Below are 21,888 nucleotides of genomic sequence, written 5' to 3' on the forward strand. Positions count from 1 at the left end.
TGACAGAAACTTATACAATCTATATAAAATCAAAATCAAACTAGAAATTATAATTCAATATTAGGCACCTTTCAACTAGAGAGTATAAGGTGCCATTGCGCGTGAAATACAAATCCTAAAAAGCCTAAGAGCATGTATATAAACTATATATGGACAGTCTCCTTCAAAGTCAGTTTTAAAAGTTTAAAAATTATCAAATTTAATAAAAAAGATAAAACATAAAATATAACAGAGTGCTCATTTTCTACAAACATCTATTTGCTCCCGTAGCAACGTACGGGCATATTTTGCTAGTTAGATCTAAATAACCGCTTTTGAGTCTCACACTCGTATCACGTATATTTACTTTAAAATCCATATATCTATTGGATCAGTATATGGGCTCGTATTATCCACCTTTGAGTAGGAAGGATGCAGGTGTGCTAGTTCGCTAGCCTTAGATTCGCTAGCAGTAGGCGGCCTTCCTCCTCGCCGTCGCCGTGCTCGCGGCCATTTGCTTCTTCCTCGCTGATCCGGCACTACTGCTGCGCTGCGGCCGTTCGTCGGGCAGCAGGTTCAGGTCTCGCTCACCCTGTACGCGTTGGCGACGGAGTGCCTTTCACACGGCGGTGGTGTTTGGTGCGGCGCCATGGTGGCATGCTTATGCGGTAACGTGGCATTCGCGGTGGTGCGGGTTGGAGCGGCGCCGCCGGCTTACGCCGATCAGCCGCATGCATAAACCCGTTGTGGGAACGCGGGCTGGCCAACTGGCCAGGATTACATACACGGGTTGGCGGCGTGGGCTTGCCCAACGGGAAGCGAGTCGAGATCGAATTCCAATTCCTCACCAGCTTGGAATTGATGACCCGTTTGATTTCGATTTCCCTCCCTGTATAAAAATAGCACGAGGACCGCCCGTCCGCCCCGCTGAGACGCTCCTCGCCGTAGACGACACGAATCGATCGAAGCCGCCGTCGACCACCACGACGACGACGACGCAGCCACGCTTCCCTTCCGGTGCCTATTTCCTGATGCTCTTGAGGCCCTGGTCGCCTCTGCTACGACGACGACGCATCGTGCCTGCGACACCAACGCCCTGATCGAGTCCGTGTGCACCACAGCAGCTCACGGATCCCCTCCCCCTCCAACGACGGCCCTGCCCCTGCGTCTTCATCTCACATAAGGTACGCGCTTCTCCGACCTTCTGACTTGTTTTCTGCAACTGTGATTTATGTGTGTTCCATTGAGATTCCAATGGCCTGATAACATGTAAGCGCGCGTCAATTAGATATATAATAACCATTGTGAATCACGGGGAAGTAACTGGTAACAGGTTTGCTGTTTTCTTTTTCCTCACAATTTGTCTGCTATCAGTGAAATTCTAGGGAGCCATTGAAAAATGCACAAGCTATTAGGTACAGGTAACCTACTCCCCCATCACAATAGTTTGTTGAGGTATAATGTTCCAGCACAACATCCCCCCACCCAAAAAAAAAAAAACAATCGCAGACTTGAGCACAACTGTATCATTGTAACAACCCCAAGATTCGCAGGTGATCTGATCTCCAACTAACCGTACTGTGTTTCGCAGGTGGTCTCCGGGCGTATCACCGATGTCATCAGGTTCCAACGACGCGGACACCGCCCCATGGGCCGACTTGCCGCCGGATCTATGCAACGTGGTCGTGGACCACCTAGACGTTGTCGGCGTCATCCGCTTCCCGGCGGTTTGCACGGACTGGGCCGCCGCTTCCAACAACACTCACTGCCCTCGTCTGCCATCAGGCACGCCGACGTTGCTCACGTCTAGCCTCGACCCTGAAGGCTACGACATTGAGTATGATGTGGAGCCGGGCACCTTTGGGCTCCACGACGTGGTCACCGGCAAGTCCTACCACGGTGAGGCCGAGGGGTTGAAGAAGCGGACTTGGATCGGCGGTAAGGACGACTGGCTAGTGACCACAGATTTAAGGTGCAACGTCGAGCTCCTCAACCCCATCACCGGCGCACGCGTCCGGTTGCCATCCTTCGCAACCATCCCAGACATCCAGGTGATGGAAGTCCACGATCGTGGCCCTGGTGTCTCGTTCGAGAAAACACTGCACCGTTTTCGAAAGGTCGGTTCCTATTCCTTGTCTTGGACGCCGACACACCGTTTCCACAAGGTCGCGCTGTGTCGAACACCGGCGCACCCAAGCGGCTACCTGGCCGTCGCTCTCTTCTTCTCCTCCTCCGGTGACGACACGGGTCTAGTTGCTTTTACCGCAGCTCACGATGAGAGGTGGACGCCATTGAATAACCCTCCTCCTGAATTACACTCTCGAGATAAGTACACAGACGTCATTGTGCACAAGGGCAAGGTGCTCGCTGTGGCCACATCTGGGAAAATCTGCTCTTGGGACATGGACGACGATACAACCGTGGAGCCCAAGATTTTGCCGCCACCGGACGTCGACATCGACGTCGACTACTATGTCAAGCGCGTATTCTACCTGGCCACGTCGAGCGGCGGCGACCTTCAACTGATCTGCCTGTTCGGTGACTCCAAGGACATCAAGGAGACGCGCTGGTGGAGGATAGTGTTCGATTTCCAATGGTGCTTCTGGCCACGCCGCGTTTTGCTCCACGAGCTCAATGCCGTCACTGACACGTGGCGGCGCGTTGGGGACCTCGGCGGCGATCGCGCCCTCTTCGTGGGGAACAACTACCCTTTCTACATCGACGTGCCTCGTGATGGCTCCAAAGATCCTTTTCTCCAGGCAGATTGTGTCTATGTCGCGGACTTGATGAACTGTGATGCTGGCATCTTTGATCTGAAGCTGGGAGATGACTTCGAATTCGAATTCAACTGGAATGCTCACCTCTGTTATCCAACACTGAGGGACCCGTTACAAATACCAATGTGGTTTCAGCCCACTACGGCGTTACCCAAGAGCACAAGTGCCCACAGTGTAGAAGAGCGGCAGACATTACTATTGTAGTGAAATAAATGGCATTCGCAGTGCAAGAAACTTTGAATCTTTAGTTATGTAACAATAACAATATTGATCTTTTGCTAATGGATTGATATGTGGAAGTAGTAAATTTGTCTTCAAATAACCTTTTAATTATGTAAACTTTTCCGTGATTGGATCAAATGTGTAAAATAAACATTCAGAAGCAATTCAAGCTTCATGTTTGAAACCGTTATTTCAGGCTCTTCTCTTTTTGGCAAAACCCTTAGTTGGAAGGACAAGTGTCTGTATATCAGAACGACAAACATTTGAGTAATTGACTACATAGAACTTCACTTCTCCAAAAGTAATTCCTTCATGTATGCAACCAGCCACTGTTACACTTTGATTGCGGGATAGGGACAAGTGTCAATTAAAACAAAATGCACGAGGCAATCTATGCTATGATATTTCTCAACAAAAAAAAGGTAGGATGCCTCAAGTACACAGCTAGAATAGACTTTGTATAGCACCAGAACATGCCCGGAAAAAAGTAAAAAACCATCACGTGCTAGTCTTGTTTAATGTCTCCAAAGAAAAGGTTGCACCAGGACGAGTTTCCGACACTGTTGGGTGTGATGTTAGTATGTACAGTACCCAAAAGTGAAGGCATACCAGGTACACCAAGGCCCAAACCTGGGCCTTCCGATTCCGCCTCAAGAAGATATGCCCGGCTGAGAAAATCGAATCAAGCTGTCGGATTGCCGATCCCAGTTGCTGCTGTCCAACCCGTATCCTGTCACCAAGCTTTGGTGAATGTGATTGTTGCCATGCACCAGCTTCAATGTCCAATCTTGATGAGCTTGAAGAAGCTGATGATGAGGCACTATTGTCGAGCAACCTTGTGACTGCCTGTAGATGATGGACAATGTTATTCTCGTCGCATGCACATTTACTTAGGTATTTTACTAGTTCCGGTCAGAATATTTTATAAAATGACTAAAATACATACATACCTCGATTCTCATTAACAGAGCTGCCTTCTCTGAAGATAGGGACTCAACCTAAAAAGAGAAACATTTGATTTTGAGCCTTTGAATGATAGCCATGTACCAGCATAGCTAATAGATACCAAGAGCCAATATCACTATGCGAATAATAGCATTTATCCTCAGATGGGTAACCATCTTTTTTTGTGTGTGTTAGGTCATTATTTATTATTCATATCGAGATGTTTTTCTTTCCAAATATTGATGATTTTCTAAGTTCCCTAACTCCATTTATAGTACTAATGAAAACAGGGAAGGGTTCTCAATACAATGACCTAACCATGTTTTTTCTACTGTAAAACCCATGCTGATACAAAAAAACAGGTAACAAAATCACAAGATATGCTGTAAAACAGAAAACAAACAGGATGTGATATGATGAAAGAGCCCACATAAGGAATGAACCTGCATTTGTTTCTGAATCAACCGATCAGTTAGTTGGTCAAGCCTCTTCTTGAGCTCAATTTCCACCTCTGTAGGATGAACCATGTCTCTTCTAGTCAGCTCAATGCTTTCTTCAATCTTCCTTGCCTATTTGACAAAAAAAACATGGACCAAATTGAGACAATTAGTTAACATAACTATTAGCTGCACACAGAATGTAAAATACTCAAATCTCTAGCACAAATAACACTCAGCCTAACAGCACCACAACCTAAGTATGAAATATTCAAGAAATTACAACACATGCATAATTAGTTTTCTTTAGAGTATGAGTTTAGTTGGATGCCTTTAGTTCCTTGCTTCCAGGTTGTACTGTATTAGATGACAATAAACTAAGTCAAATGGCACAAAAGGTTTAAAACAGTGAGACAACTGAGCCTCCATTTAATGTTATACCACAGTACAATGAACAAAACACTATGATATATGGGAGATCAATAAGCCACTACCAGAGTAATACTAATAAGATCCAATTGAGCTTATAGTTATTAAAGGAATTATTGAATCAAGACTATAATTCGTAAATAAGAATTAACTACTACATACAGGCAGTCAGTCATACACAGGAGAACCTACCTTGTCCTTCAAGCTCACAATTTTGTCACATGTCAGAGCGTATTCTGCATCAATAATTTCTTCCTCCAGCTTGAACCTTCTCAAAGATTCTATCTAGACAAAAGTTAACTCATATTACAATTAGATAAGGACATAAGGTAAAGACATATTTTCTAGGAGTCAATAGTTCTACTCAAAAAGGCTCAATGAAACATTATATCAGTTGTGTGGAATGAAAAGCAACTGGCAAATGTAAGTTGATTGCTTACTTCATCAACCGGAGGGGCACTTGTCTTTTGTATCTTTGCTAGCTTTCTTCTATATTCTTGTTCATGGAATGATAGCAAAGGTCACATACCAAAAAACTGCTATTAGTCGAGATCAAAAAGAATGACATGTCATACTTAAATCAGTTCAAGAAGGAAACAAAGTCATTAATATACCATTGGCCTAAGAATGAAATAAGATTGCTTAAAAAACACAGTAAACTCTAAAGCCAGAAAGCCCCAAAAAGAAGGCCATGGTCAACTTACTATCTTGAGCAAGTTTCTTCAATTCAACTTCCTCTCGAAGCTGCGCCACTTGATCAACCTATTCAAGTATAAAGAATAACAAGCTTTCAGTTTAATGATAGAGCATTGTACTATAATTTGTGGAACACCTATGAAGTATGAATTGCATTCAACTCATCGCTAGCAGTTGTTATGTTAAAATATCGGACTCCAGCAATAGAAAGACAACAAAATATAGTTAATTACATTTGTGTACAAAATTTCAAGGCATGGTCACTCTAGACTAACCCATTATTTCAATGCCAGAATGTATCAATTTTGTCTAGTCTCTAGTCATAACATTTTGGACCACATGTTAAGGTGCAGGCTCTCGAAAATGCCAGAGTTCCCCAAACTTGAAGGGAATAAAAGTCATATGTTCAACTATCTATGCATAGTCACATCTATAGTTTGCCTCTACATCTGCTGTTGACTCAGAGCAGGGCAGTCTGTAGGTTCTCCATTGTTTCTTACCTTAAGCCTAAAAACACAATACACAAAGAGGGAGGAAAAAGAAAACATACTTGAACTTCCAGATTCCATTGTTCCCTGGCAAGTGACTTTGCAAGCTCACCGTTCGTAACCTGCAAAATTCTTCTTTAAGAGCATTGCTAAGACTTGTGAAGGTTGGGTGGAAGTAATTTGTAGACAGGGATATACCTCAAGTCTAGCCAAACGTGCAAGGGCTTCCATTCGAGTGCTATGATGTCTCTGTTTCTCTATCTCCACTGCTTCCATTGTTTCGATCATACTAGTCTGCAACTCTGAAGCCTGAAACATGTTGAACAAAAAGCTGATAAGGAATCACCACTTTCTAGAAACCATCTCAACAGGATACTTATGTATAGAAATGTTTTGGCATATGAATACTTGACTCTGCCTTATAGGTACTTGGGATCAACTTACAGTTCCATAACCAGTGAAATATGTGCAAGATTTTGTGCTCAAATGCAGTATTGCACCAAAAAAAATTCCAATCTAAACAGAATATATTTTGCAGATTAACAAACAAAAAACATACTCCCACCATCACAAATTATTGGCCATTTTGGTTTTCATAGCTACCTATGCACCTAGATAGGTAGGCATACAAGCTAAAAACTTCCTATAATTTGGAATGGAGGGAGTACAATGTGAGACTAACTGAATGGTGACGCAAATCACAAAAAAAGAGCTAAGCAACACAAATAGCCATGAAGCAGCCTCACCTCCTGCGCCTGCTCCTTCTCACGCTCGGCGAGCAGCTTCTCGAGCCCGGCCTTCTCCCCCTCGAGCCTCGCAACAGCCTCTTCGCGCTCAGCAATAGCGCGTGCAGCCATGGCCGCAAGCCGCTCAGCCCGCCGCCGTCTCCTCTCCTCCTCCCTCCGCCTCTCCTCCTCGGAATCCTCCGAGTCGTCGCTCCCTGATCCATCGGAGTCCTCATCGCTCCCGCTCTCGGACGCGACACCCTTACCGTCCTCGCGATCCCCACGATCTGCTTCTGGCTTCACCTCGGACACCACCCCCACCGTTGGCTCACCACCGGCCTGATCCTGCAACGCGAGCACCGCAGCCGCGGACGCGGAGCGGCGGGGCCCTGGTGAAGGCAGGGAGGGGCGCTTCGCTGCGAGACGGAGGCCGAGGGAAGGCGGCGGGCCGGACGGCGGGGGCCTGCGCGGGGGCGGAACGTCGAGGAGGTCATCGGCGGAGCGAGACGTTGTGGCGTGCAGCGCGGCGAGGTCGGAGGCGGAGGGGGACTTGCCGAGGGATTCCGCCGCCTGCTGATCGATCTGAAACGCAAGAGAAGTGAAGAGTCAGAAGAGCTGGAGTGAGGAGAGGAATCAGGAAGGGATGGGGCGGCGTCGCGGCGAGGGACGAAGTGAGCGCTGGCTTGCCTGGTGGAGCAGGGTCTCGGCTGCTTTGAGCTTGGAGGAGATCCACCCCGCCATGGCGCGGCGAACGGAGGCGCCGCGGGGGCGTGGGGATTGGAGTGACGACGCGCGGCTGGTTGGTCGATGACTGACGTAATGGGCCCGCTCAACCGCCGCTGCCCAGGGGTAGCAATTTTTTTTTAATAGTAGGGACGCCGCTGGTCAGCTGGTAGCATTTTTTTTCTAGTTTAAATTGAAGATGAAAATTTTTTTGTGTCACATCAGATGTGTTAAAAGGATGTCGTGAGGGGTTTTTAGAAACTAATAAAAGAACAAATTATATAGCTCGTCTGAAAACTGCAAGACAAATCTATAAGCATAATTAATCTGTCATTAGCACATGTGGACTAACTAGTCTTAAAAGATTCGTCTTGCGTTTTCAACCAAAATGTGTAATTAGTTTATTTTTTTTATCTATATTTAATGTTCCATACATATATCCAAAGATTTGATAGGATGGATGAAAATTTTTTGGGTAGAGAATATGTCCAAATATATATATATATATATATATATATATATATATATATATATATATATATATATATATATATATATATATATATATATATATATATATATATATATATAAATCGATGCAAGCATGCGAATATGTACACCTGTTTGTACCATCAGGCATCAGCGATGCTTCCTAAAATTTCGTTCTATTAATGTGATGAAAACGAGATCGAACTTGATCCTATTAATGTGATGAAAACGAGATCGAACTTGATCCTACAATTTCTCCTTCTAGTTCTAAATGATCTTCATTTACAAGCTGAACCAGATCAGTGGGACATATATCTGGGGTTCTGCAGTTTTCTCTCCTAAAAAGGCCTCTATAAGCAACTTACAGGCTCACTGCAAGTTCATCCAGTGTTTAGGCCTTGTTTAGTTTCAAATTTTTTTGCAAAATAGAAATAGTAGCACTTTCGTTTGTATTTGACAAATATTGTCCAATCATGAACTAACTAGGCTCAAAAGATTCGTCTCCTCAATTTCGACCAAACTGTGTAATTAGTTTTTATTTTCGTCTATATTTAATACTCCATGCATATGTCTAAAGATTTGATTTGACGTGGAACTGAGAAATTTTGCAAATTTTTTTTTAAAACTAAACAAGGCCTTAGATGATTTTGGAAGACTAGTTGTCAGAACAAGCCAAAGATTTTCTTTTGGCTTCTTCTTCGAGATATATTGAACACTAGACAACTCTTGAGAAGAAGGAAGGAATATGTTCTTAGAAAACTACAATTGTGTTTTTTGTGCTACGACATCACCAACTGAAGAAATTGTCACGCATTTGTTTCTTAGCTGCCCCTTTGCACAGACTTGTTGAGCAAGCTTGGGTTTATTGGTTGCTCAGTTTGTGGATCAATTTTACACAATTGTTATGTTCAGAGCTCTGCTTCACTGTCCATTTGCTTTGGAGATCTTAATCATGATGTGCTGGAGTATTTGGTCTGTCAGAAATGATCTTATTTTCAAGAGCATCCAACCATCTCTTCGACGCTGTAAAGCTATATGAACCAGAAATTAGTCAATGGGTAGAAGGCTATGGGTAATTTTGCTTATTTTTTCATTACCTTTTTTGTTTCATGGCACCCTTTGTAAAGCTCTGTTGTTTTGTTTGATTAATAAAAGACAGTAGGAGGAAACCCCTCCCGAATTCATCGGGAAAAAAAACTAACTTGATCACACTACTCGCGCAACGATCAGAAACCACGCCGGTGGTTGGGACCTCTCGGAGCCGTAGTTCGCGTGGACAACCCTGGACATGAAGGAACAGCACGTCGTTTGTTAAGCACTGCACGTGAGAAAAACTGACACACTTTTAAGCAAATGAAAGATGCTTATCTCTATCCTAGCGATTGACATACTGCCTGATGCTCGTTTGGTGCAAGCCATATAATTAATTTTCCTTGAAAGTGACAGGCATCCGGTCCATGTGGACAAAATTTATAAGTCCCTAAATCATCATGGGTGAGAAGAGGGAATATACTATATGTATGTATCTTATCAAGTATCTACTGATTTTTTTTTTGCAATAAGTTTTTAAAACATGTTTGTACATCGATTAGAATGTGTTTAACGATTTTCTATATTTTTGGGATATTTTCCATTTTCTTAGAGCTAAATTTATTTTTGAAGCATCTATGATATTTTCATGAGCTTTATTTGAAACATATCACAATCTATCTTTAAAATTTTTAAAGCTTAAATATAATTTTTGTGGTTTAAAAATTATCAAGTACTGATTTTTTAACTAAGAAAGATTTAAAAAAACACTTTCGAAACCACTCCAAACCTTAGCAGTCATGTTCCCCGTTCTCGGAACATGAACGAGAAATTAGGGATCATTTTATAACATGGAAACATGAAAACATAGACGTTCGTGGAACATGTGCACAAGAATGTGGGTCATGTTTTCGTTGCCAGGTTGCTAAACTCCAAACCAGGGTAAAGAGGTAATTTGAATGAGTTTTAAAGTTCAGAGGCTAAAATGCTTAATTTAAAGTTTGAGGATAAAAATCAAACTACGGTGATAGTTCAAAGAAATAGAATGGATATTTTTCTTTGTTTTTTTTTCTGAGAAATGGATATTTTTCTTTGTGAGCCGAAGCAAAGTGGTTGAGGAACATGATGGGCTCAAGCACGTGAGGAAAAGTTATAGAACTTGGCTGTGCTATATTGGAGGGAGAGGGACATGACCAGATTTGCAGGATTGCAGCCTACAAGAATTGGAATTTTCTTTATGCCAAAGGATTGGAATCTTGAAATGGTTTAGGTATAACATTCTCAAGAAAGGGTACATGCAGGATAATTTCTAGAGAATTTTACCCTTGCACAATTTTTCAAGGAGATGGGTTGGAATGCAGGACCTGCATGCCACAAGTAAAGATCTGCGCCACTAAACTAGACCGCAAACTGAGCATCCCAGAGGCCCAAACGAAAATGGCGTGCAAAACTGCAAATTGACACCTCGTTCACTATTACAAGACAGACGGGGATACGGTACGCCGGCCGGCTCATCAACCATATACCACGTAGTACGTACCGTTGAGTGTACCAGTACGTGTTCTTCCTATCCGAGGCCTTGTTTAGTTCCGAAAAAATTTCGGATTTCGCTACTGTAGCACTTTCGTTTTTGTTTAACAAATATTGTCCAATCATAAACTAACTAGGATCAAAAGATTCGTCTAGCGATTTACAGACAAACTGTGTAATTAATTTTTGTTTTCGTCTATATTTAATATTTCATACATGTGCCGCAAGATTCGATGTGACGGAGAATCTTGAAAACTTTTTGGATTTCGGGGTGAACTAAACAAGGCTCGAATCTGAATTTGAGTACATTTGATTGACTGGCACTGGAGTTGACGTGCACCCTGTGCGTGTTTGGCCTCCATCACTCGTCAGATTACTTATAAAAAACGATGCGAGCGAGCGAGCATGCATGAATGACCCTCGTAGTCAATGATTGTTCTATCTCATTGTGACGAAAACGACATGGAAATTGAATGATCCTGCAACTGGATCACTACTCGTGCAGCGATCAGAAACCACGCCGGTGGTTGGGGCCTGGGCCGGGATCCCGTCGTGTGGACAACTGGACTAGCTCATGAAGGTACACACATCTGTTGGAGGAAGTTTAGTTTAAGCAAATGAGAGATGCTTATCTCTATCATCCTATTGATTGACATACTGAATACTGAACTGATGCTCGTTTGGTGCAAGCCATATAATTAATTTCCTTGACAGTGACATGCGTGCAGTCCATGCGGAGAAATTTTCAAGTGCCTATATAACTAAAGCATCATGGGTGAGAAGAAGGAATTTAGTATATAATCACACGGAATTACGGATCACATCAGCTGGTAGCCGGTGTATAAATATGGGAGAAGAGCACAGTACAATCACAAGACCAACAAGGTGGTTGAGGTGAGAACAGGAGAGTCCCATCGCAACACACAAGAGCGCGCGTAAGGGCAAGCGAACGATGGGCGTGCTCCTGCTTGTTCACGTCCTCCTCGTCGCGGTGGCGGCGAGCGCTCCGGCGGCCGACGCATGGGGCAAGGAGGGGCACTACATGGTGTGCAAGATCGCCGAGGTAACTGAAAACCTGCTTGAATTCTGTCTAACACAAAAGCACACAGCAAAGCAAGGCCGTTGGGGAAGCTAGCTGGCATGGATTCGTAAGTTTGTAACTGTGGACTGATGTATATATCATGCAGAGCTTTCTGACGGAAGAGGCCTCGACGGCGGTGAAGGAGCTGCTGCCGGGGTGGGCCGGCGGCGACCTCGCGGAGGCGTGCTCGTGGGCGGACACGGTGAGGTTCCGGTACAAATGGTCCAGCCCCCTGCACTTCGCCGACACGCCGGGGGACTGCGAGTTCAACTACGCCCGTAAGCACCCCGGACTCTGAATCCCTGATATCCATGAAATCTTGCCGTTTGTCAGAATTCAGAAGAGTCTCGTCTCTCCATCAGCGAACAGCGAGCTTTGCTAGCTGCCTGATTATCCAATATCCATGCATGTCGTGGTCGACCATTAGTGCGAAGTTTGCTTAAAGAAAGCTAAGACATTGGCGGGCACGTTGCTGTCATGCCTCATGTTTACTGGGTAGAGAAGCAACCGGCGTGTGCCAAGTGGTCGTTGCTTGGGTCGTTGGAATTCAAGGTTCAGACGACAGTTCGACAGAGGTGTTGGGGATGTGGGAAGTACATATCTAGCCTAGTATCATGATGAGTAGCATACTGCATACATCTCCTATTGCTTGTTTGGTTGGGCAAGGAAGTTAGGCTTGCGTCAACACCGCATAGAGCAATGCAAGCATAGCCAAGTCCCTGCAACAAGTTAGGCTGATTGGTTGGATGCAGAAACGATATTACTACTACCACACTATGTAATGTTGCAAGTTGTAACGAACGCATGCAGGTCTCGTGTATCGTTTTACAGATGCTATTTTTATTTTATCACTTCATAAAACAAGTCCAAAGGGTAGGTGAAGAAATCCTAGTGCCAGTAGTACAAACTGGCCAAAAAGTTCAGAGCCTATATATCTATCTATCTTATGGTTGGAAGCAAGAAACATAGTGTGTGGAACTTGCAATGTGTTAGACGAGGACTGATGGAAGTGGTCGGCTTTTGAGCAGGGGACTGCCACAACACCAAAGGAGAGAAGGACATGTGCGTGGTTGGAGCCATCAACAACTACACCGCGGCGCTCAAAGACTCATCAAGTCCATGTAAGCACTCATTCGGCCACACTAGCTATGGACTATGCCTACCATGCATCATGCATATGACTATGACCTCATTGGGCCATTGCCTGAATCGCTACATACCAGATGATCCGAGCGAGAGCCTGATGTTCCTGGCGCACTTCGTCGGCGACATCCACCAGCCGCTCCACTGCGGCCACACCGACGACCTCGGCGGCAACACCATCAAAGTCCATTGGTACAGGAGGCAGAGCAACCTTCACAAGGTACACTCAACTAGTTACTAATACAACCAAATTAGCAGCTCATTCATTGCTTCATATATAATTCTTGGGATATATGGCATGCGTCTCACTGACTGAGTTTACCACTGTAACGAACCCTTGCTGGTTCTTCAGGTATGGGATGTGAACGTCATCGAGACCGCCATGAAGGACTTCTACGACAATGATCAGAGCACCATGATACAGGCCATCCAGCAGAACATCACGGTAAGGACAGACAGAGCTGGTTCAGGTTCAGGTTCAGGCTGCTTTTGCCTTGCTTAGTACTCGATCGCAAGTATTGTTGATTGAGTTGAGCTGTGTTGTCGTCGTTCGGTCAGGAGGAGTGGGCTAACGAAGAGAAGCAGTGGGAGACGTGCCGTAGCCGGACAAAGACTTGCGCTGAAAAGTAAGCTCATGATCTGCATGAAGCCATTTTTCTTCAATTCTTCAGAAGTAAGCTTAAATCTTCAGATGCTAAGTGCTGCTACCTGAAAACAAATGCAGGTACGCTGCAGAGAGCGCGAAGCTGGCATGCACGGCGTACGAGGGTGTCGAGCAGGAATCCACCTTAGAAGGTAGGTTCTCACTTCATTCTCAACATAGACTAGACGGATCGATTTTGTGAATCTGATGATTCGACTGTAGTTTCCCTTAGATTTTATTTTAGATGTTTTTGATGGATATGCGAATGTGATGCTATCCTCTTGGAACTGAACTGCATGCAGATGACTACTTCTTCGCTGCACTGCCGGTGGTTCAGAAGAGGATTGCTCAAGGGGGTGTCCGGCTGGCCGCAATACTAAACAAGATATTTGGTGGGAAGAGCAGGCTTCAGATTCAGAGCAGTTGATTGATCCATCCATCCAGTAGATGTTAAACAAGAGCGGAGTGGGGATGGCATGGTCTGCAATCTGAATTAGAATAAGAGTATCTTGTCTGACAATGTAACTTGAGTAATCACACACAACCACTACAGTATCAGAGTAGCTCACGAATTATTATTACAAAACTGAAGCACTTGTACTACTGTGCAATATATGATGCAATCACATTTGTATTCATATATTCGTGTATCTTTCAGATCGACGTAATCGGAAATGTTATAAAAGATATTTGAAGAAGATAACAACTCATCCGTATACTGTTCAAACCATGTACTCGTGCGAATATGCCTGTTATTACCATCGGTGATGCTTCCACAAATTGGTTCTAAATAGCTCGAACACATAAATCAAAATATTCAAATTGGTTCTGAATAGCTCAAAGTCAATGCCTTCTGTAGGAAATGAATTGATGAAGATGCTCATCTCCATCATAGTCCCAGTATCAACTAGTACTAACATACTGATGCGGTCGCTGCAAACCATTTCGTCGAGAGTGACATGCATACATCCAGTCTATCCAGAGAAATTTGCAGGTCCTCGTCAGGGCAAGTTGTTCCTGATGAAAAAATTTGGTCAAGCAAGGCATAAATATTATCTTTTTTTTTGAGCGAAACAGGAGAGACCCTAGGGCCTCTACTGGATATGCATTAAAAAGAAAAAGGTCCAAACAACAATGTAATCAAGGAGATTAACTCAAACTACAACCCAAAAACCTTTCTAGAGAAGCTTAAGAAACAAAAAAGGAAACAAAGAAAATCAATAAAATTACACAAGGTGATCTAGCCATAATTCAATTGCCGAGAAATACTTCTTCTTTGCTCTCCACAGGAGTTGTCTGAAGATTTCTTTGAAGGCCGTTAAACCTCTGAGACAGTTGACTTGAATCCCTCTAAAGATGAAATCATTTCTTAATCTCCAAATGCACCAACACATAATGATGATGATCTCCATAAAGAAGGGAGCATTGATCTGACTGAAATCTATCAGCACAATTAGGACTGCTGATCACTGTTAAGTTAATGAGGCTCCAGAATCTCTTGCAACGCTGCACTCAAGAAAGAGGTGTGCAATTGTTTCTTCAACATTCTGATTACATATTTTTCCTTTTTAGCAGATTCCTCGTGTTCAACCTGAACCAACAGCCAAAAGAAAACCTTGTGTTTAGGTTGACAAGATGACTTCCAAATCTATTTGAAAATTGGATCCACCTCCGGATGACCAATAAGATGTTGATAGACTGACTTTGAAGAAAAAAAGGAGTTTCCCCCAGATATAGGTCCAAGAGTCATAATCATCGTTTATGGGCAAAGAGCTGATAATTTCCAAGACTTATCTAATGATACTTATCATAAATAAAAAATCTAATGATATTTATCATAAATATTATTATTTTATTTATATAAATTTGGCCAGGATCGGAATTCAGAATCTCTTCTTGTTCCTTCCCTGCTCGTCGGATGCAAATAGTACCACTTTATCTTTAATTAAAGTTGGGACACTACAGCCGATCGAATCAGTCACGCATGCTCAAAATCATAAATATATTACTATATTATATCCACATCGGTGTTTAGTTCTGGTGGCTACAGCTGCGAGTAGGCGGAGTTGAATAAAATAAGCAATCGCAATTTGCAACACGCCCACATATGTTGGCAGAACAAAAGACATCATGGATGGGAGGAATCAAAAATCAAAACGCGGCGGATGGCATCGGTTGCAGCTGAAAGTGACAGAGACAGAGCAATCGCAACAACTCCCAGTTAGCTAAAATTTAGCAAGAGAAACCAAAAAGACCCTAATCCTAGAGCTTATATCCAGCCTTATTACATACCAATGATTCCGTTGAGGTTACTTGTCATTGGCAGATATCAGGTTAAGCTCTCACACTGAACTAAATTTTTTTTCTCACACCTTCCTTAGTTACGTAGTTCAAGTTATCGGGTTTTATCTTTTCAATTTTTTCAATTTTTAATTTTTCAAACTCTAGTACTGAACTAGATTTATTTTTTCGGTTAAGTTGACTTCAAAAGACAATTAAAATTACAAATTTAAATCTTATTTTATTTCAAAACAACGATTCAATTATATTTTCAACACAATAGGCTATTTTTAAACAATGACATGTTTTGGTAATAGATAAATAGATATAGAGGGTGTTTCTATGTTAAATTTTCGTGTGATGGTAGTGTTGGTAGTTTGGAGGCCATAAAAATTCTTTGAGACCTGTGTAATTTTTTTAACAATTTCTTGCTTTGAGATCTGTGTAGATTTTTTATAGAAGGAAGGAACACTTGGGCAGTTGAGCAGTTCTCAATAGTCAATACTCTAATTCACAAAGGCGTGCCCCGCGTGGGTTGTGGGTACAGACTACATAGAGACGCCGCAATTTGCTGCACACGTGGAGTACACACGCCTCTGTCAGCAAAACTCTTTTTTTTAATAAAGTAACAAAAAGCTGAGAGCAAAATATGCATATCTCTAGCCTCTAGGTACATAATGCATTAGTATATTGCTTGTCAATTGGTGCAAACTCTAAGCCACGACAGTCACACGTGAAGTATACTTATTTTCTTACACAAAAGGCATCGTGGACAGGAGGACTCAGAACGCCGCTGGCATGGATTAGCCTGTGTATAAAGGCAGTGGCATTGGCTACACAGCTTACAACACTGAAGATAAGAGTGTGACAGAGAGGTTCTGTAGTTGCTAAGACAAATACGCTACGAAAATGCGGCTGCTCCTCCTTCTTCAAGTCCTCCTCTTCCTCTTCACGGTGGTGGCGAGGGCTCCCACCGCCGCCCACGCATGGCGCAAGGAGGGCCACTACATGGTGTGCAAGATCGCCGAGGTAACTGAAGCAGGGCTTCCCACCGTCGCTCCGAGGTAACTGACCAGATTTGATTTATCTGATGATGTCCTGAAAACTGCATGCAGAACTTTCTGACGAGCGAGGCGTCGGCGGCGGTGGCGAAGCTCCTGCCGGACTGGGCCGGCGGAGAGCTCGCGGCGACGTGCTCGTGGGCCGACGACGAGCGGCGCAAGTACCCGTGGTCCGGTGAGCTGCACTTCGCCGACACGCAGGGAGACTGCCAGTTCATCTACGACAGTAAGCAATATAGCTACCCTCGATCTCACCGGCATCCAACTATCCAAGACTAGCAGTGAACAATGTTTGTGAGCAGGGGACTGCCACAACATGAAAGGAGAGAAGGACATGTGCGTGGTCGGAGGAATTAACAACTACACTGCAGCGCTAATGAACTCATCAGCTCCAAGTAATAAGCATGCATCAGATGATCCCTCATTATTGTACTCTGTAATGTAATACTCCTATGTAATCCTTGTTACACTCACTCTCACTATCACTGCCACCACCGACCAGGCGTTGATCCGACGGTAAGCCTGATGTTCCTGGCACACTTCCTGGGCGACATCCACCAGCCGCTCCACTGCGGCAGCGTGCAGGACTACGGCGGCAACACCATCGCCATCAGCTGGTACAACAGAACCATGACCAACCTCCACCGTGTGTGGGATCAGGACATCGTCGACAAAGCCATGAAGGACTACTACGGCAACGACCTCAGCATCATGACCAATGTCATCATGCTCAACATCACTGTGAGTGTACAAGTGCTAGATAGCTCTACCCACGGCACACTCTGATGGTCGATGCATATGCATAGCTACCCTGCTTCGAATCACTACAGTTTTCGCCATGTTAGTTCGTCTGGGGACTAGCTAGAGATTGAGCCGCTGTTATATATCTGTGCATCCTGCAGGAGAATTGGTCCGATGAAGAGGAGCAGTGGGAGATGTGCACTAGTAAAACCAAGACTTGTGCTGACAAGTGAGCTCGAGATCTCTGCAACAAACAAGTCGCTCAAAGCTTTGTGTAGAAGTGATGAACCTACTGACTGTGATCTTCAGAGGCTAATTAACCGCTCTGATGAATGCAGGTACGCCATGGAGAGCGCACAGCTGGCGTGTGACGTGGCGTACGCGGGCGTCAAGCAAGGCTCTGTCTTGGGAGGTAGGCTCTGAACTGAACACCAGTTGGGATCAAATGGTTTTGTAAGCTTAATTATAGAAGAAATGTGATGTGATGTCATCCTGATCCGGTTCAAACTGCTGCAAATATATGCAGATGAATACTTCTTCTCTGCGCTGCCGGTTGTTCGGAAGAGAATAGCGCAAGGAGGGGTCAGGCTCGCTGCAATCCTCAACAGGATCTTCAGTGAGAGCGGCAGCAGCAGCAGGCTGCAGAGCAGTTGATCCACCAGGACAGGACAGGATTAGTTATTGACAATAAGAAGTGCATGGAACGAGTTGTTTCTTGCTTGCCTGTAACTTTAGACGTAATCAGAATAAGATTCTCTTGTCTGAAAGTGTGACTAGGATTTCCGATTATTTATCTTCTTCATTCCAGACAAAAGTGACGTGTATTGTTCGTTTAGCTGATAAGCCATGACAGAAAGTACTTTGGCGTTTGCATGCACGACCAGCAGCGTGTTCGAATTTGTGTATTTATCCTGCAGTCCTGCTGATCCATCCGAACAAACCCCACCGCAAATAAGGGTTTGAAGCAAACACGCCCTGAACCTTGGCTGAACTCAATATCCAAACTTCCCCCTCTCCTCAGCTTAAATAAATTATATATGTATATTGGATCATGGCACAGTAATCCGTTTCCTGAACAGGAGCACTGGGACTGCTCCTGAACCCTGAGGTCCTTCCATTGGTTGATTCAGCGCAAGTGCTTGCAACAGATTGAGCAAGCTGACACTTCTAGCAAAAAGTCATCAGTGGTGCGTGATACACTCTCTCCTCAGAATTCTTGGCAACTCTGATTTCCGATGCACAGCTGCAATCAAGATGACTTCTGCAAAGCAACTCAGTATTGTGTCCACGACCGCGAGTTAAAAAGAAAATAAAGAAAAAAGGAAAGGGACAACAGTGAAACCTTTTCTTATCTATGTTACAGAGGAAATGATGGTCTATAATTCTCAACATTTAAGTTCTCTAACACCCAACTGGAACTGCTAAAATCACAACTCCAAAAATAACAGTCGATACAAGTGAAAATGAATGCAACCTCCTTTCAAATAAATTCATGGACAAGAAGATCGGGACAAGCAACAAGGCCGAGGTTCATTCTTCTACCATACATCAGTGAAAGTGCGGAGATCACTGTGGGCTGTAAAGTTCCAGCACTGCTCTATGAAGACCCAAGTTGAGGATGCTGACAAGGTGATTTTCTACAAAAGCTTCAGACCGCCAGTAACGTCATCAACCATATCAGCTGGCCCTGCCCATTGAAACGGTAGGATCAGCAACAGAACAAGAATACACTGAATACCATGGGAATGTGAGTTCAATGCAACTTACCCAGAATAGCCATGACTGTCCTTGAATCTACATAAAGTTTAGACAAAAGGAAAAATTCAAATCAACAGAAAACCAAAATAAGAAAGAGAATGTTACAATCCAAAACTCGAAAAACTCACTTGGAGCAATCTGTGTTCTTCCAGCGTCTATGGTTATGTGAGTTGGCAGATTCAAAGACTTTGCTCTCCCCTGCATCAATTAGGTAAATTTAGACAAGCCAGCAAGAAACATAAGTGTCATGTTTTTTTTTTAAAAAAAGAAGACAAGTTCTACTTTTTACCAAAAAGCGTGGGGGAGTTCCCACAAAAGCAATCGGCCAAATCCTCGTCATGTTTCAGGGAATTCACAGCAAGTTTTTATTTTTTGTCTTCAAAAAAAATTGGAGCAAAAGGTTTCTCTAAAAGACAATAAATGATTACACCATGCAAGTATCAAATGTCCCATTTTAGATAATGAAGGCTGCAATTCACGTTACAGAACTCTTCCAGAATGAAATATTATTTTCTGTTCAAGGTCATTTCATCATGTTTGGATCTCAGAAAAGAAGATTCGAGACAGTCAACATGCAAGAATGAAGAATATTTACTTGTAAAACAAGCATATCCTCCTCGCTTTCTACTTTCACAACCACTTTAACTTGCCCACACCGCTCCCACCTGCAAAAGATGAAAAATAGAGAGCAAAGGAAATTTGGCAAATGTTTTCTTAATGGAATATGAAGTCGAACATTTGGATGAAGCTTATTGTTTTGAAATAATACCTTCTTAGTGATTTCGGAGCTCTCTGTTGGAGTTTTTTGAATAGCCCAAGAGTTGCATGGCTAAAAAAACAGAAAAAAGGGATGCCAAAATTTCAATCGATACTGATATTTCAAAAAAAAACGTATGCAAGTATGATAACTCATTCACTGCTGAAGGAAAAACTGAAGTGCTAGAGGCAAAGATCAGCATCATTTTCTTAGCCTGGTAATTTAATTCATTAAAGCTAAAATGTCTACATGTTTCATGGCCAAAGTAAATGCAACATCATATATGTCCTAAGACTTAGTTAAAGGCAGACAGCTTTCGCGAGGATAATATGGTTGACAACACTGATAAATAAATCACAGATATTAACAGTACATTTGCTATGGCAACTGGTGTTGCATGGCTGTCTTGCCAAAGATTGCTGACAAAAAATTATATTGGTTCATTCATGTATTGTGGAAGGCATAAAAACTCTGGAAGCACCGTAAGTCCTACTATGTGAAGCAAACAAGATAAAAGGTAGCACTGATTTTGCCATCCAAACATAGTTGATAAAATTGAATTGGATAGGAGAGGCAGATGGTATGGCTATTATCTCAAACACTGTGATGTTTCAGCCAAACAAGCTATAGAATCTGAGAATCATATATGGCCTGCATGAGTCAGCCAACCTATCTAGGAGACTAGGAATACAACTCAATAATCCCCATCTCTTCATCTATCTCCTGACCTTGTAGAATGAATAAATCTAGACAATATTATGCACTTCTGTGGATTATAGTACACCCTAAATAAACCAAACGGCAGGAACATAATGCTACAATTTAATTCAAAACAATGAGTAACTGCCAGCATGGAAAGAACAAAGGGACTAGCACCACATATCAAACAAAAACGATCAATTTTTTGGTGTACTAATTTTTACTTCTGCACTGATGACAGCAGTGTCTGTACAAATTCTTAGGTTTGGTCATTATTTATTAATGCAGTGTTCCGTTCATTTGAAGTCCATCAAAGCACATCATAAGCCTAACATCACCTTGTTAAACAGATATGGATCCTAAAATCTCCTGTGCTAAAGATGAGACAGGCATTCTTTGCTTCAAAGGCATAGCCATTAATTTAATTTTTTAAAAAAAACGACATGGTATACAAAATAGCCAAACATTCAGAGTAACTAGTGAGGTATGTTCATTTCTATCAGTATATACTCATCCTGAATCATGGTTTAGTGAAGCGAAGAAGGTCTCACCTGCATTGTGCGGCAATCTTCCCTTTACCCATCTTCAGATCATTCCTCACGACCAGCACCTAGAACCAAAGAAACAACAAACACAACTGAGCATCGCTTCATTCCATCCCTGCCCCAAAACACAATCTAACACACCAAACTGTTAGATGTCTGAACTAAATCTGCAGTACCATTTTGAAATCTTCTATTATCTCAGCAAGGTTCTCGATCTCCAGGGGGCTGGCGGCGGCCTGAGACTGGGACCTCTCCGTCTCCCTGGCCGAGTCGGACTTGGTCACCACGTTCCGTGCCCAGTAGAGCAGCCGGAGCCCGGTCCTCTTCTGCCCGCCGCCCGCCCGCTTCGCGGCGCGGCTGCGGCCGGAGTTTTCGTCATCATCATCTTCTTCCGAGTCATCCTCGGAATCGTCATCGGAGGGGCCCCCAGAACCTGGGGCGGCGGCGTGGCGCGGGAGGCGTGTGAGGGCGAGAAGGTAGCCCAGCGCGAAGCAGCCGGCGGCCCCGGCGACGGCGGTGGCGGCTGCGGGGAGCGCGGCGGCCGTGGGGAGCGAGAACACGGAGGCCGACGCGCCCATCGGGATCGCCGTCGCCGGTCACCGGCGGCGGCAGTTAGGGTGATAGGGTCTGTGCGTCTCACGATACCGTGGGTTTTTGGGACTGGTGTGTCAGGGGGACAAGAGACTCTGACCTGCGGGTCCACTTAATCAG

At 43.7% G+C, this 21,888-nt stretch overlaps 5 protein-coding genes across 5 annotated transcripts; 3 read left to right on the plus strand and 2 right to left on the minus strand.

The window, feature by feature from the left end:
- LOC8068495 lies at positions 1,593-3,082 on the plus strand. The gene has a single exon (XM_002447187.2). The coding sequence runs from the start codon at positions 1,593-1,595 to the stop codon at positions 2,958-2,960; it is 1,368 nt and encodes a 455-aa protein (XP_002447232.1). The 3' UTR covers positions 2,961-3,082.
- LOC8068496 (golgin candidate 2) lies at positions 3,241-7,538 on the minus strand. Its single transcript, XM_021464018.1, has 10 exons — positions 7,386-7,538; positions 6,720-7,280; positions 6,172-6,282; positions 6,036-6,095; positions 5,494-5,551; positions 5,230-5,285; positions 4,982-5,074; positions 4,367-4,492; positions 3,929-3,976; positions 3,241-3,824 (listed from the first exon to the last, which is right to left on the minus strand). The coding sequence occupies exons 1-10, from the start codon at positions 7,437-7,439 to the stop codon at positions 3,477-3,479; spliced, it is 1,515 nt and encodes a 504-aa protein (XP_021319693.1). The 5' UTR covers positions 7,440-7,538; the 3' UTR covers positions 3,241-3,476.
- LOC8079601 (endonuclease 2) lies at positions 11,265-14,034 on the plus strand. Its single transcript, XM_002447188.2, has 8 exons — positions 11,265-11,532; positions 11,657-11,828; positions 12,579-12,671; positions 12,774-12,913; positions 13,046-13,138; positions 13,252-13,319; positions 13,418-13,488; positions 13,639-14,034. The coding sequence occupies exons 1-8, from the start codon at positions 11,422-11,424 to the stop codon at positions 13,761-13,763; spliced, it is 873 nt and encodes a 290-aa protein (XP_002447233.1). The 5' UTR covers positions 11,265-11,421; the 3' UTR covers positions 13,764-14,034.
- LOC8068497 (endonuclease 2) lies at positions 16,325-18,315 on the plus strand. Its single transcript, XM_002447189.2, has 7 exons — positions 16,325-16,645; positions 16,732-16,903; positions 16,980-17,072; positions 17,180-17,418; positions 17,580-17,647; positions 17,757-17,830; positions 17,945-18,315. The coding sequence occupies exons 1-7, from the start codon at positions 16,526-16,528 to the stop codon at positions 18,070-18,072; spliced, it is 894 nt and encodes a 297-aa protein (XP_002447234.1). The 5' UTR covers positions 16,325-16,525; the 3' UTR covers positions 18,073-18,315.
- On the minus strand, positions 18,741-21,862 carry LOC8068498 (peptidyl-tRNA hydrolase 2, mitochondrial). The gene is made up of 7 exons (XM_002448619.2): positions 21,354-21,862; positions 21,184-21,242; positions 19,946-20,005; positions 19,772-19,841; positions 19,305-19,374; positions 19,186-19,212; positions 18,741-19,105 (listed from the first exon to the last, which is right to left on the minus strand). The coding sequence occupies exons 1-7, from the start codon at positions 21,753-21,755 to the stop codon at positions 19,056-19,058; spliced, it is 738 nt and encodes a 245-aa protein (XP_002448664.1). The 5' UTR covers positions 21,756-21,862; the 3' UTR covers positions 18,741-19,055.

The sequence above is a fragment of the Sorghum bicolor genome, chromosome 6, assembly GCF_000003195.3.
Source record: "Sorghum bicolor cultivar BTx623 chromosome 6, Sorghum_bicolor_NCBIv3, whole genome shotgun sequence".
Classification (NCBI taxonomy): Eukaryota; Viridiplantae; Streptophyta; class Magnoliopsida; order Poales; family Poaceae; genus Sorghum; species Sorghum bicolor.

What these genes read in the sequence shown, in the direction of transcription:
- LOC8068495 (XM_002447187.2), top strand. Translation starts at nt 1,593, where the DNA reads ATGTCATCAGGTTCCAACGACGCGGACACCGCCCCATGGGCCGACTTG.
- LOC8068496 (XM_021464018.1), bottom strand. Translation starts at nt 7,439, where the DNA reads ATGGCGGGGTGGATCTCCTCCAAGCTCAAAGCAGCCGAGACCCTGCTC. An exon ending in CACGTTTGGCTAGACTTGAG is followed by an intron (nt 6,096 to 6,171) that starts GTATATCCCTGT and finishes AGAATTTTGCAG; the next exon opens with GTTACGAACGGTGAGCTTGC. An exon ending in GTGCCCCTCCGGTTGATGAA is followed by an intron (nt 5,075 to 5,229) that starts GTAAGCAATCAA and finishes ACTTTTGTCTAG; the next exon opens with ATAGAATCTTTGAGAAGGTT.
- LOC8079601 (XM_002447188.2), top strand. Translation starts at nt 11,422, where the DNA reads ATGGGCGTGCTCCTGCTTGTTCACGTCCTCCTCGTCGCGGTGGCGGCG. An exon ending in GGCAGAGCAACCTTCACAAG is followed by an intron (nt 12,914 to 13,045) that starts GTACACTCAACT and finishes CTGGTTCTTCAG; the next exon opens with GTATGGGATGTGAACGTCAT. An exon ending in ACAAAGACTTGCGCTGAAAA is followed by an intron (nt 13,320 to 13,417) that starts GTAAGCTCATGA and finishes AAACAAATGCAG; the next exon opens with GTACGCTGCAGAGAGCGCGA.
- LOC8068497 (XM_002447189.2), top strand. Translation starts at nt 16,526, where the DNA reads ATGCGGCTGCTCCTCCTTCTTCAAGTCCTCCTCTTCCTCTTCACGGTG. An exon ending in AATGAACTCATCAGCTCCAA is followed by an intron (nt 17,073 to 17,179) that starts GTAATAAGCATG and finishes ACCACCGACCAG; the next exon opens with GCGTTGATCCGACGGTAAGC. An exon ending in ACCAAGACTTGTGCTGACAA is followed by an intron (nt 17,648 to 17,756) that starts GTGAGCTCGAGA and finishes TGATGAATGCAG; the next exon opens with GTACGCCATGGAGAGCGCAC.
- LOC8068498 (XM_002448619.2), bottom strand. Translation starts at nt 21,755, where the DNA reads ATGGGCGCGTCGGCCTCCGTGTTCTCGCTCCCCACGGCCGCCGCGCTC. An exon ending in AAGATTGCCGCACAATGCAG is followed by an intron (nt 20,006 to 21,183) that starts GTGAGACCTTCT and finishes CTGTTTTTTTAG; the next exon opens with CCATGCAACTCTTGGGCTAT. An exon ending in AGGATATGCTTGTTTTACAA is followed by an intron (nt 19,375 to 19,771) that starts GTAAATATTCTT and finishes TAATTGATGCAG; the next exon opens with GGGAGAGCAAAGTCTTTGAA.